General features: G+C 42.8%; 1 protein-coding gene across 1 annotated transcript in view; it reads right to left on the reverse strand.

Moving 5' to 3' along the window:
• Positions 1-369: 369 nt before the first annotated feature.
• Positions 370-13,152, reverse strand: part of LOC139690477 (homeobox protein abdominal-A homolog) — a 133,653-nt gene continuing 120,870 nt past the window's right edge. The window contains exons 3-4 of the mRNA XM_071587934.1: positions 898-1,319; positions 370-849 (exon numbers count right to left, since the gene is read on the reverse strand). Coding sequence (XP_071444035.1) covers positions 370-849; positions 898-1,319 — 902 coding nt within the window. The remainder of the gene's footprint in view (positions 850-897; positions 1,320-13,152) is intronic.

Raw genomic sequence — 13,152 nt, forward strand, 5'->3', positions numbered from 1 at the left:
TTGCGTGCGTCATCTTTCAAATTTACAGTCCTCTCTATACATCTCTTTCTCATTCTCATAAAGGTCCCACAGTCTCTCACTCTCTCTTTTTCTCCATCTCACCAAACTTCCTCGAGAATTTACTCTCCAAAATCAATGTTTTGATGGGCAGAGTAAAAAGGGAGAAAATACGTATAGTGTGGTTTACATTTCGTCTGTGTTATGGATACAAGGAATATTTTAGGCGAATCAGGGGTAATTCTTCGAGAATCCAAGGAAAAATCTCCTCAGATTCGCGCGGGGATTTCAGGGAAGAATCCTGGCCAAAGAGGTAGCCAGCACCAGCACTTTTCCCGTCTCGCAGGAATCGTTCTTTCTGAACTTGCTGGACTACCGCGGGTTCTGAAGCGAAGGGAACGGCATGAATGGGAGGTATGGATACGGAAGCAGGAAGTTGTACGGGGAGTCCGGGGCGTAGGAGGACGATGATGAGGACTGAGGGGATGGCATCTGGTATGCGTGCGGGTTCGGGTTTTGGTTCGCCGCTAGGGGGTTGTGGCCGGAATCGAAGAGGGAGAGGAGGCGGCGCGTCTCGTCCGCCGTGAATTCGGCCATGCCGGGGGCGGCGGGGGTGGGGAGGGCCTGTCGCGGCTGAGGGTGGAGCGGGAGGCCGGTCGGGTGCGACGCTGGAGGCGGGCTCGGCTGCAGCGGGGGTGGCGTGGGCCACTCCGCCGGTGAGGAGCTCGGTTCAGGGAGGTGCCCCGCTCCGCCCCCGATGCCCCCGCCGCTGCCTCCATCGCCCTCCTCGTCGTCCTCGTCGTCCTCGGCTGCCGCTAATCCCCCGCCATCGCTCCCGGAATGGCCCCCGGCCTATGTGGGCGGCTTCCCGACAACCACCCCCTTGATCAGGTCTCCCGCCTTGTCCATGCCACCGATGACGGGAGGGGGGCCTTGCTGTGGGCCCTGGGGGCCCTTCCCCACCAGTGAACCGCCGTGGTCCATCTTTTGGTGGTGGTGCTGCTGCTGTTGCTGCTGCTGCTGTTGTTGTTGCTGCTGCTGTTGTTTTTCCTGCGCCTGCTGCTTGAGCCTGTCCTGTTCCTCCCGCTCCCTCCTCGCCTGCTCGTTAATCTCTTTGACTGCCCTAAGCTCCTTCTTCAGCTTCATCCTCCTATTCTGGAACCAAATCTTAATTTGTCTTTCCGTGAGGCAGAGGGCGTGAGCGATCTCGATTCTCCGTCTTCTGGTAAGGTAGTGGTTGAAGTGAAATTCCTTTTCCAGCTCCAGGGTCTGGAATCGGGTGTACGTCTGTCTGCCTCGCCGTCGCGGACATCCGTTAGGACCTTTGGATAGAAAGAAAATGTAATGATAAATACATCCGGTCGAATATACAGTAAATACAAAAATTCTGGCAATATTTAATATAAGTCTTTATGAAAGAGTTAAATTGAATTTATTTACCAGCAGAAAATATACGTGAGTCAAGTACGATGCATTTAATTTTATAAGACTGTTCAAACTACGTTGTCACTTTCAGTCTAACCAAATAATTAAAAGATTTCAATATGATTATGACACTAAGCTACTAATTTGTTTTTCTATGACGCTGGAGCTAATCGATACAAATCATAGCCTGAACCTGCAACTGAGGGAAAAACATTCTAAAGTTCGTCTTCAAATGAAATCATTAGTATTGGCTCGTAGAAAACTCAACGGTGCATAGAAATATAGAAGTTTACATTTTTATATGGAAAATATATCAACCAATAAATGGTGTTTGTTGTTAAGTTCAAATTTATTGTGATCCTTTCAAACTACTTTTAGCATAGGATTCTGCAAGTAAAAATATTACGGCGGTCTAATTTCATATCAAGCATCTTTAGTAGGTAATGGTAAGGAAAGGTTTAGGCTAAATACTTAAAATCTAGATTTTTTTGATTCAAATGAAATTCATGCCAGGAAAAATAGATTGTTAAATAATAAAATTACTGCCCAAACATTTACGCAACGAAACTTTTCAAACTGAGGAAATATATTCCCATATATCATTAAAGTGTGTTCTAATACATCCCAATCTAACCATAAGGAAACAATATTATCTATTGCCCGTTTATGTCGGAAGAACTTGCGGAATTTTACTGCTAAGGTCTAATTGTAGCAATATGTGCTTACGCTAAGCTAACCGCCAGAAATGGACATTTATATTGACTTAACTATTACATAATAATGTTAGTAGAATTGAAAAATATTGGCTCTGAATACGGAAGATAATACCTTCATTAAGTAGAACTAGACTCTTTTTGACTAGATCCAACAAATTACGCTTATCCTGTAGCCACTTGTTCCAGGAGATAATTTCTACTCAATGGCTGTTCGAGCAGACAATGTCGTTTAAAAAATATCACCTTGCTTTAATCGGAGAGCGGACTCAAGAATTATAGACAGCAGGAAATACTCCCAGCTATGCTATAAATCCTTCCTGAGCGATGGAAAGAGAGAGTAGGAGCGGAGCAAATGGAAAAAAAGTGGAAAGTGAGTGGTTTCTTATTGGTTGACTCTCTGCGGAGAAGGCTACGACAAGGAGTGTGGGGATACAGGTACGCAAGTGGCTCGGTAGACGGAACATGGAAAGTGTTGCCGCAAAAAAAAGCGAGAGGAAAAAGAGAAAATAGGCAGGATCGAAAGGAAATGAACAAGTGAGCGAAAGGGTCAACGGAAACCCTGCTCTTCCCCGACTTTAAAGGTAAAGAGTCCCGAAAGGGATTCCATGCGTCCTTTTTCGCCAGGACGACGTTTATTCTCTCGACCCTCATCCATACGGACGACCTTTTGTTCTGCCTTCCACTTGCATTAAGGGTGCCTTGCGAAACTTTCACCGGTCAAATGCCAGAAGGGGTTACGTCAGTTACGAAAAAAATACGATACCTGGCAGCCTCTCTTCCGACCGCCTGCCGGCTGCCTTAGCCCTTTTTTTCTTCTCTCCTAGTTCCTGTTCTCTATTTCAGTGGAAAGGAAAACGTCCCTTGGCACTTTTCCTCCTTCGATCCGGAGGCGTTACTTGCGGGACCTTTCCCCTAGCCTCACGCAAAATCCAGGGGGATAAATCACTCCTTGAGGGAAAGAATAGGCACGCTTTTTACAAACCGCCCGCCCGCTCCTTGACCGACTGACACCCGACAGCCAGCTTCACTTTCACTCGTCAAAGCATAAAGGGGATATGGGAAGGGGAGAGGGTGGAGACGAAAAGGCTTAACACGCGTGAGACTGTCAGACGATGAGCCAAGGACTTCCTTTATGGTGACTTACTGGCACGTAGTCAATCAAAAAAATTTTTAACTCAGCCTTGTTAAATGAAAATTATAAAAAGACAGTAAAAATACGCATTCGATTCCCAGGTTCCATTTAGCATAGAAAAATTCCGTTTACTTACTGAAGCCAGAGATGAAATAATAATATCCATCAAGTAATGAGATTCCCGTGAATGGGAAAAATTATTAATGCAACAGATTCAATAGGGCTAAGACAACAATCATTAGGCATTGCTTTAAAAATGATTTAATTATAATTGATGGGGTGTATCAAATCAATGAAACTGAAATGTTTACAGTCAACATTTTTCCTAAAATTATTAAAAATGAATACGATGACAATTATTGCTTGGGCAATGTTGTCTTGCTTTAATAAATTCTATAAATTGAAATGATATTATAACCTAAATAGGATATCCCTATATGCAAGGGGTTTTAAAGGTACTAATATATTTTTACTAAAATAACGAATGAGTGGAAATAAGTTTGCATTTGTTATAATTATCTCCACGCAAAATAACGCTAATTCAATTCTTATAGAACGGTATTTGAGAGTTGACTGTTAGCCATCAATTATTAAGCAAGTATAAAAATGCTAACACCTCATGCATAAAATGAAAAAAGGTCAATAAAAGTAACTTCTAAACAACTTTAGACGAGTTTAATAACAATAAAATGAACACCATTTGGGACTAGTAAATTTGAAAAAAATGTTTTGCGTACTTTTACCAAGATTTTTATATTTGGTTATACTCTGTGGATAATTTTTAAAGCCATGTTTTTAAATTTTAATAAAAGGCTAATATTTCATAATATGTCCTTAATATTGAGGTCAAGGAAATTCCACAGCTCAGGTGGCATATAAAAGTTCTGTTGGCAAATCTACTGTTACCGTGTTTAATACATTTCCGCATTTATTATAGATAGAGTGCAAGAAGGTTTCTCTTTACTCGTATTTTATGGGGTTAGTTGTTTTCTGGATACCTTATGTGAATAAGTAATGATAGTGGTCTGTCTGTTTCATGGTAGGATACGAGCCATATTACGAAAACGCTACTGGTATACACAATTTTAAATTTACTCAGGTAGCTAACTAGTTATTGAAGGTCTAATGACCGCTCATGAAAATTGTTAATAACTATTTATCTTCAAAGTATCAATTTGCAAGCACTCTTCAGAGTATCTCAATACCTGAAGTTTTTCCAAAATACTAAGCTGGTGAGTAATTAAAACCATGATTTCTCACTTTTTGAGATAACTTATTTACAAATAAAAAATAAGCAAACAATAAATTAGTTTCTAAACCTTAAATTTAATAAAAATATAGTTTACCAAAAGGTTGTATCATTTAATTATTTCAGTTCGTAGATCCAACAATGTGATAAATATTTTTAATCAGCTTTTAGTGTATACATGGAATATATATGGTTGAAGATACACGATATAATTATAGTAATACTTCATAAGTGATGAATGAGGTCAGAACGTTTCCGGACCGAGATACTGAAAACCCTAATTCGGCATGAAACCAACCATCAGTAACATTGTTCCGTAGAAATATCTCTCACTTAGCTTGGAATAAGAGTTAGCTCCAGAAGTGAGATTAAGAAGGGTAAAAGATGAACACTCGAGAGACATGGAGAGAAATGCAAGAATATCCGGGAGGGTCAGTTTAAGAACTCCGTTGCTGAAGTTTTGAAATGGCCGACGATTCTAGGTGAGAGCGGATTTTCTAAAAGAAAAGAGAGCTGCTAAGGGATGGTAAGACGTTTTCTCGCAAAAGTTCGGCATTAGCCGACGGGAAGGAGGAACCAGTGGAGCGGGGACAGCCGAGGGGTTGTGGATGGGGAGGGAAAATGTGCAATGGTTGGTGGGAACGGAACAAAAGAAAAGGGAGGTTTTGGGAGAAGGGGGGGAGGAATTGGCGGCAAGAACGCGAGGAAGACGGAGGCTGGCGGGGGTCGTGAGGGGCTGGTGGCCCCGGAGGGCGGCGAGGGACGTTCGGCAAGACTGCCATTCTCCGGGTGGTGTGTATGGGGCGGAGTGTGGGAGGGGTGTTTAGGGAAGGAGGCAAGCCCTCTCAGAGGATGTGGCGGAGGGGGAGTCGTAGCGGGAGAAGTAGGCAAGGGGAAGGAATACACCGTCTAACACCTCACCCACCAACCCGCTCGCGTCCACCCCCCCACCGCTCTCCTCCTCACTCACCTAAAGACCTCCCAAAAGCCTTTCCCGCCGACATTTCTTTCCGCGTTCCCTTGGCAACGGTAGGAGATAGAGAGGAAGCGGGCGAAGAACAGCCAGCGATGGTGAAGTATAAGGCGGAGCGGAGTTGGGGTTTGATGCTGGAAGGATGGGGCACGGGCGTGGAGGGGGGTCGAGAAAGGGGGGTGTGAGTGCAGATCGAAGAAGGAAGGAAGCATCATCTTACCTCCCAGCCATTTTACCTCCACCAGCAGGAGGGCCATCCTCCCGCACTCCCACCCTCTTTCGGCACATCTCTTCCCCACTTCTTCCTTTCCACATCTCTCGCCGCCTCCCCCATTTCCTCCCGGCGCAACCCTCTCCCCACGCCCAAGCCCCTTCCGCCCATTTCCCGTGCCCTGCTCTCTCTCCGAAGGAGGTTAATAACGAAACTAAATTACTTTTCTCAGCACGGGCTAAGTTCCGAACCAGTGTCGTGTACGCTAAGTGATGTGAAGCATTAATGAAATACTCAACGCAGGGATGGGCTTAAGCCATCGCGTTTCATCCATGCAATACCTTGAGGCCCATGATCTCTAACGGGTGTAAAAGGATGAATTTTAAGGATGAAAGGAAATCATGATAGGAAAATGTTTCGAAGAGTGATCTAGAATAAAAGGCCAGAATGCGGTATTTGCAACAAGTTTGGTGAATCATTTTCTAGTGGGTCTAAGAATAGAGGTGCGAGAAAATAGCATTCATTAACTTATCTACTTTATTTAGAGATTCGATTCAACTAGTGCAAAAAAACTAGTGCAAAGGAGAGTATTTTTAGCAATGAATTTTGCATTCTAAAAAAATAATACTTTTTAATGAGTCAGAGCATTAATTGGCTCGGTTAAATCCGAAAAAACGAGAGCATACGCAAAAGAAGACGGCGAAGAAAGCGTGGCAACAACACTCATTTTAATTCGTTTAATATAATTTTATATGGAGCACTAACGCCGTGGACTCCAATTAACAAAACTTAATTGAGAAATTCTTGGCCACCACGGGCAGAGAGCCCCTTTCCCTCCATCAGCTCAGTACTCCATCCCACTGGCTACCTCATACCACCTCTCCCCTATATGCGCCGTTCGTGGAAACCGTCGATGGGCAACGCCTTACGTTTCGCTATTATTGAGGCAAGGAAAAGGTGATTGTCAGGGCTCAAAATGAACCCGCAATACCTTTTGCAAGGAACGAAAAGCAGCCATTGCGCGCAAAGTAGCGCTGGGGCTGACGAGAATGGTTCCGGAACGTAGGAGTGAAATTCACTCCCAGGGTCCCAAGGATGGAAGAGGAAGAAGAGAGAGGGAATGGGAGAGAGAGAGAGAGAATGGAAAATGGGATGGGCGTCGTAGAGAGAGGGAGAGAAAAGGCGGGGGGGGGGGAAAGAGAATTGGCTCCAGGGCGCTGGGTGGCCGGGGTGTGCGGGGGAGGGTTGGCAGTAGGAGAGGGAGGCAGGGCAAAGGGGGGTGTGCAGAGGGAAGCATCTCGCTGCGTGCGGCTTTGTGCAGGGGTAGGAAGGGTGCGGGCGAGGTGTGGAGGCGAGCTTGGAAAATTACGAAGGGGGAGGGCGGCGGGGAGGATTGGCCAAGGGGTTGGGAGAGGACGGGTCGTATCACGTTGGGAGGGCGCATTTGAGGATGGGGCGAATGGGAGCGCGATGGAGGAGAGAAGCCTCGCCGGGCCAGAGGGTGGGGTTGGGAGCGGCGGAAGAGCGAGAGAACTATGAGAGGTTGGGGGGACCGTGGAGGAAGGGGAGAGAGACAATGGAGCTGGAGGGGTGTGGGGGTTGGGGGACGGGTGGCACGAGAGTTTTGCGCGGAAGCAACGCGGGGCGTGGGGGTGGGAGAAGATGGTTTGGAGGGTGAGGAAGATATGGTACCGAGGTTAAAAGGAATGAGACTGCTGAATGATGCGGCTAAGAAGCTGCAGAGCCGAAAAATGACGAGAAAATGAGGATACGCCAAATATAATGACCGTTCCCGATTTATTATGCCCTTATTCTCAACTCCCTCGTAGAGAGATCCTGCTGTATAATAATTTGGCATGGATTCATGTATTGCTACTAAGTTATAAGGCGAAATAACAATTTTAGCAGTTATCTTTACAAGATGTGATTGGACGCGTCACAAAAATTTTGCTGACTTTCTAATTACTATGGAAAATGACACCCGTAAATGTAGATCAAGCTCAAACTCATACATCTCATATAATACCCTTAGATATATTAAAATACTTGGAAATGTCATAGAATTCAAAATACAAGGAGAAGGTGCTTATTTACTAACTTTATTTACTTATAGGAGGGAGTGGCATCATTCCTAATTACGATGGATATCTGTTTTATGAAATTGATAATATACAAAATATTTAAGAAAGAAGCTAAAAAGGAGTCGTCTTAAGGTTCCAAAATAAAAGTCAATTTTTTTGAGGATATAAAGCTGAAATATTTCCAAAACTGTTGTTTCTGTGATTAAAAAGAATATAAAAGGGTAAAGCATGTTTATCTAAAAGATGTTACCCCGAAAATTAAATATCCTAGTATAGTATTTGGAAATTACAATTTACATACTTTTGAATGCAGTCTTATCATTTTGAAAATACTATGACTTTTGAAAAATGGATTACCTAATAATAAATCTCTCTTTAACTATAAAGGATCCAATTACATTTTAAGCTTAAAATTTACCACGATGATTGATGTCAATAGCAGGCTGGGATATCTATTATTTTTCTAACAGCGATTACTAGAAATTTCTCACACAGCAATTTTCATTATTAATAGCCATATATCTCCTATAGTTACAAAATGAGCAGATAGGTCCTTATAAGCACATGAGTTGAACAAACTCTTCTTATTTCATCTCCAATCTATGGTAACGGTTATCGGCTCTAATGTACATAACTCGAATTGCTATGTGAGCATATGTGCTTCTGCCTTTATCCACAAAAGGTATCGTTTTAGCTGCTGTTGTTAGCATCCCTAGTGTGCTTCACTTCCTTAAGTGGTTCCGTTTTAAGACTTACCATCCATCTCGCACGATCATCTGAGTCCCCTTTTGACTCTCCCTCCTTTCCCCGCCAAAACGTGGTGCGCTTTCACACACAACGCTTCTCTCTACCCTTAATGCTACGTCCCAACTCTGAACTCATCCTACGATTTCCAAAAGATCCCCCCCCCCCTCTATGATATATAAACCCCGTCCAACCTTCCATCCTTCTTTCTGCAATGCACCGAACTTCCTATCCACCCCCTCCGCGTTTTCTACCTCTCCAACTAACCTTCCAACTTTCTTGTCTCCCTCCAACGCGGTAGTATCTCCCAATCCACTCCCACAAGGCCTTCACTCTACAATTCACCACCCTCTCCAACCTTAGCGCCCTTCACCCCTCCACCCTGTTCCGCCCTCCAATCCCGTGGCCTCCCCCCTTCGTTGCTTCCTACCCCCTCCTTCTTGCCCTATAATTACAGCGAAATTTAGCATCGTTTTCTAGAAGCAATTTCATGCAAATCGAAGCGTCCGTGTCCTCCTCCCGCCTCCCCTTTTCCCCCACTCCCTTCACCCTTCCCCCGAGCTCCCTAACCGAGCCAGATGGTGCACCGCTGCTCGGGATCCTCTGGGAGGGAGGCTGTGGGAGGGCGTGCAGGCGAATGCGGGTGAGGGGGCGAGAGGCTACGAGAGGGGAGGTTAGCCTGGAGTTGAAGGAAGTATAAGAATGGAAGAGGCCGGAGGGAAGGAGGGAATTCGGATGGAGGGGGCGGGGGCAAATGAAGAAAAATGCAGCGAGCCTTTTTAGTGACAATTATCTTTCCAGAGATGGGGGGAGAAGGGTCTCATTACACGTCGGAGACTAAGGAAATTGTTTGTACCAGGTACTCTTAAATTGGCACTTACCGAAGCAAATGCTCATTCGGGAGACTTTTTTTGCAAGGAATAATTCCTAAGAAAAGGGGGTTCCCATTTCTATGCCACGCTTGAAAAGATATAGGGCGCAAGAAGAAAAAACACTGGAATAGAAAATTTTACCACGAAGAGAAAATGCTTGGGGGGAAACAATGCTTAATAAGTCTCGTGAAGATAATTCTTGTCGCAGATATGGCTTGCGGAGGCATAAGTACACGTTTGAATTTGAAATACAATGTTCCACTGGTTTGCTGGCGTGCATTTGACGAGCTATAAAAGAGTCCATTGTAATTGGAAATTTATGAGAGTATAATTCGAGTACTTTGCTGGTCTATAGTTATCTGTTTATTATTTACGAAGGATCTCTTTGTGATATTATTCACGACTTTGTGCTAATGGGCAGAACCATTCCATAAAACTCATGCATGCAAACTCCCGTTTGTAAATTATATAATTTTATCAGTCTAAACTTCCATGAATTTCAACCTAAAACAATTTTGCGAAAATTAGATGCGCAGAATTAGTATATAAATTTTAATTTTTTCATATCTTATTACATATATAATGTAATGTATGGGCAAATTAAACAGTTTTCTCAAATTTGAGATCATACTAAAATGTATATAGTCATTGTCATTTAAATTTAATGAAACTATATATATTTGAGAGATCTCTGGGTAAATACATCATATCCAGAGTAGAATCAGGGACGAAAAGATTCTGCTACACAGTGAATATCATCTGATTTCATTTAAACAAGACAGATTTTCTATATTTGGAATTACATATGTGACTCGGCTGAATATGCTTACCTTATAAGTACACCAGTAAAATGAAATTATTGAAATTTTTAAGCGTGCTGGGTGATCGACAAAGAAGTTTTGTATAACATTTCAATTGAATACTTTCCTTGGGAAGACTTTGGAAACGCCGTACCCTCAACTTGATTCTTTGCCCCTCGGCAGTTATCGGTTTTTTCCGCCACCCTACGCCTCTCGAGTTTTCCTCTTGGACTCGACTATTTCTGCCGCCCTAATCTTCCCCCTAAACTCCACCGTGAATTTCCACCAACCCTCCCCACCCTCGCGCAGGACCGCATATCTGCCGACTTCCACCCTCTCCCCCATCTTTCCCGCCGCTCACACCACGCCGTCTCTTCCCTGCCCCTCCCTCCCATACACCCTTTTATATTAACGAGCAGACTTTTTGTGAATCACGTACGCGGATGCTCTACTCATGAATATTCAATACGGTGAAATGACTTTTGGCCTCCGCTGTATTTTTTTCCCCGTTCCCTCCTTCCCTTATTCCCTCTTCCATCTCTGGCCGGGCATCCCCCCAGGGCGCAGCACATTCCCACTCTACTCTCATCTCCGCCAAATCCCAGATTCCACTCGCCCTTTCCCCCCAAAACTCTCCAACCTCCACCCGCTCCAACCCATCCTCCTCCCGTCCCTCGTTCTCGCCCACCCAGCATTCTCCTACACCCACTCCTTCACCAATTCCTCCACACCACCATTCCCTTTCCCGGCACGCCCACGACCCCCTCCCACGCGTACCCCCTACCTCTCGACTCATAAACCCCCTCGGATGTGCCAAACCTCCCCCCCCCACCTTCGACCGCATCACGGTATCAACCCGTCCGCCCCCCTTATCCCTGTAACATCACCCGCTCCTCCCCAACCGCCTCCCTACAGCGATCCCAAAAACCATCCTCGGCACGCACCTCCATTAATTTGCATTAGTCGCCTCCGTGGATTGTTTATTTATCCGCTGGCTCTTCTCATTCGCTGAAATTATGTCCCGCTCGGTGGGGGAAAAAATGTGGAGCTTTAAATCGCGTAGTTATCAGCACGCGCTGTGTGTGCGCAGGTCGACCATTCTACCCCGCCTCCTGCTTCATCCTTTACCTTGGTGCCGCTTCACTGTCTAGGGAGTAGAAAAGAACTGGCTCAGAGGTTTTCCTGTGTAGATTCGTGGTGCACTGTATAACCTTGTTAAAAGCTGAAAATATGTGCAGTGTTACATTCTCATACACCTATTTTTGTGAAGCGAGCTACAATGAGTGCGATTGGATAATTTGTGAGATATTTGCACGAGAAAAGGCAATATGTGCCGGGAAAAATATTAAAATCTTTTGTTTCTAAAGCTAAAAAAATAAATAAATTCCACACATAATGTCTATCCTATTTTCATAGCTTGTTCGATTGATCTATTTTTTAGACCATAATATGAATCACATGCTTAACTGGCTTTAAATTTATATGTGCATAAATATACTTAGAAAAACAGTAAGAATAATCCTAGGAATGCCGTAATCATTCATTAAAAGAATGTTGACTAATAACTTCGAAAATTACGAGCATTTCCGCAGAACGCTGCTTGATAATTTTGATATTTGGTCAAATGATACTCTTTGAAAAAATAATGGTTCCTGGTACTAAAAAATTATTTGTTGTTATGTTGGTATTGTTATTATGTTAGGGATTTTTAATACCCTACTGATCAAAAAATGGAATAATTTTGCCTCAAATTGCTTTGAACAAAAAGGCGCATTAAAGAGGTTTTATGGTATTTTCTCTAGTAAAAGAGTTTAAATGTTAGGCTGTGGAAATCACTTTGCAGGATATTGATGGACTTATTTAATAATCAGTAGATAACGCTTTTAAATAAAATAAATACTTTTCTCTTCAGTTTCCGATTACAGCAGTCCTTCAGCTTATCCTTATTACAGCAGTCTTGTACACAATCAAAAACCAATTACTTCATTTTCTACCCTTTTTAGGAAATTTTGTCCAAATTATTCCATTTATTACAACTTATAAGACGATATAGTGGGCGTTTTTTAATTTGAAGGGTTTTCTAATCAGGAAAGCAAATGATCAACATTGAAAAAACCTTGATTAAATTATATTTTCAAAAAGAAATTAATTTCATGAGAATATAGAAATTACTGCTGGTGCATTTCATTTTGATGAACATGCTGTGCTACGAATTAACCCTTTCTTAAAATAATATTCTTTCCGAAAAGGATATTTATACAGGAAATAATTCATTAACGGTTTGTACACTAGCAAAGAAACACCATATCTTCTACATTTACAGTAGGTTATAAGAAAAGGTCAATTATCTCCCTATCATTGAGGGTTACTTTTTAAAAATAGCTCTAACAACCTACAAAATGAAAAACTTAGAACATTAGCTGTGAATGAGCATAATTAATAAGTTGCCTGATTCCTTCAAACAAACATTCCCAGCTTTACCCCCAGTAAATAATGTACTTACTAATAATCTTTAGCTTTTGCATTGAGTCATTTAAACAGTTTCGTGGGATAAGAGTACTCTCCTGATTCCCATTATGCCCAATTTTCAATTGAGTGTTAATATAAGTGTGTTATAAAAACACCTCTCTCCGTTTCAGATGGCCTAATTTCGAGATTTACTTCATTTTTATATATGATTTAATGTAATTTAAGCAGTAAATTCGATGCGTCTGGGAAATATCTACGATAGTGGAGAACGACTCATATCAACCCAAAGTAGCTTTAATAGGAACTGGTAATTTAATCTACCTTAGTTTTAGCCGTGTTGCATCTACTCTGTATTTCAAAGAGACGCTAAATTAAAATATACTACATGACATTCAATTGATTAAAACTTTGAACATTAAACCGGTGATTTTATTAAGGAAGAACGGCTGACGCTTTGACGCATAAAATAATATATACAGGTGA

Source organism: Hetaerina americana, unplaced genomic scaffold (genome assembly GCF_022747635.1).
Source record: "Hetaerina americana unplaced genomic scaffold, ioHetAmer1.1.p SCAF_3, whole genome shotgun sequence".
NCBI classification, from domain to species: domain Eukaryota; kingdom Metazoa; phylum Arthropoda; class Insecta; order Odonata; family Calopterygidae; genus Hetaerina; species Hetaerina americana.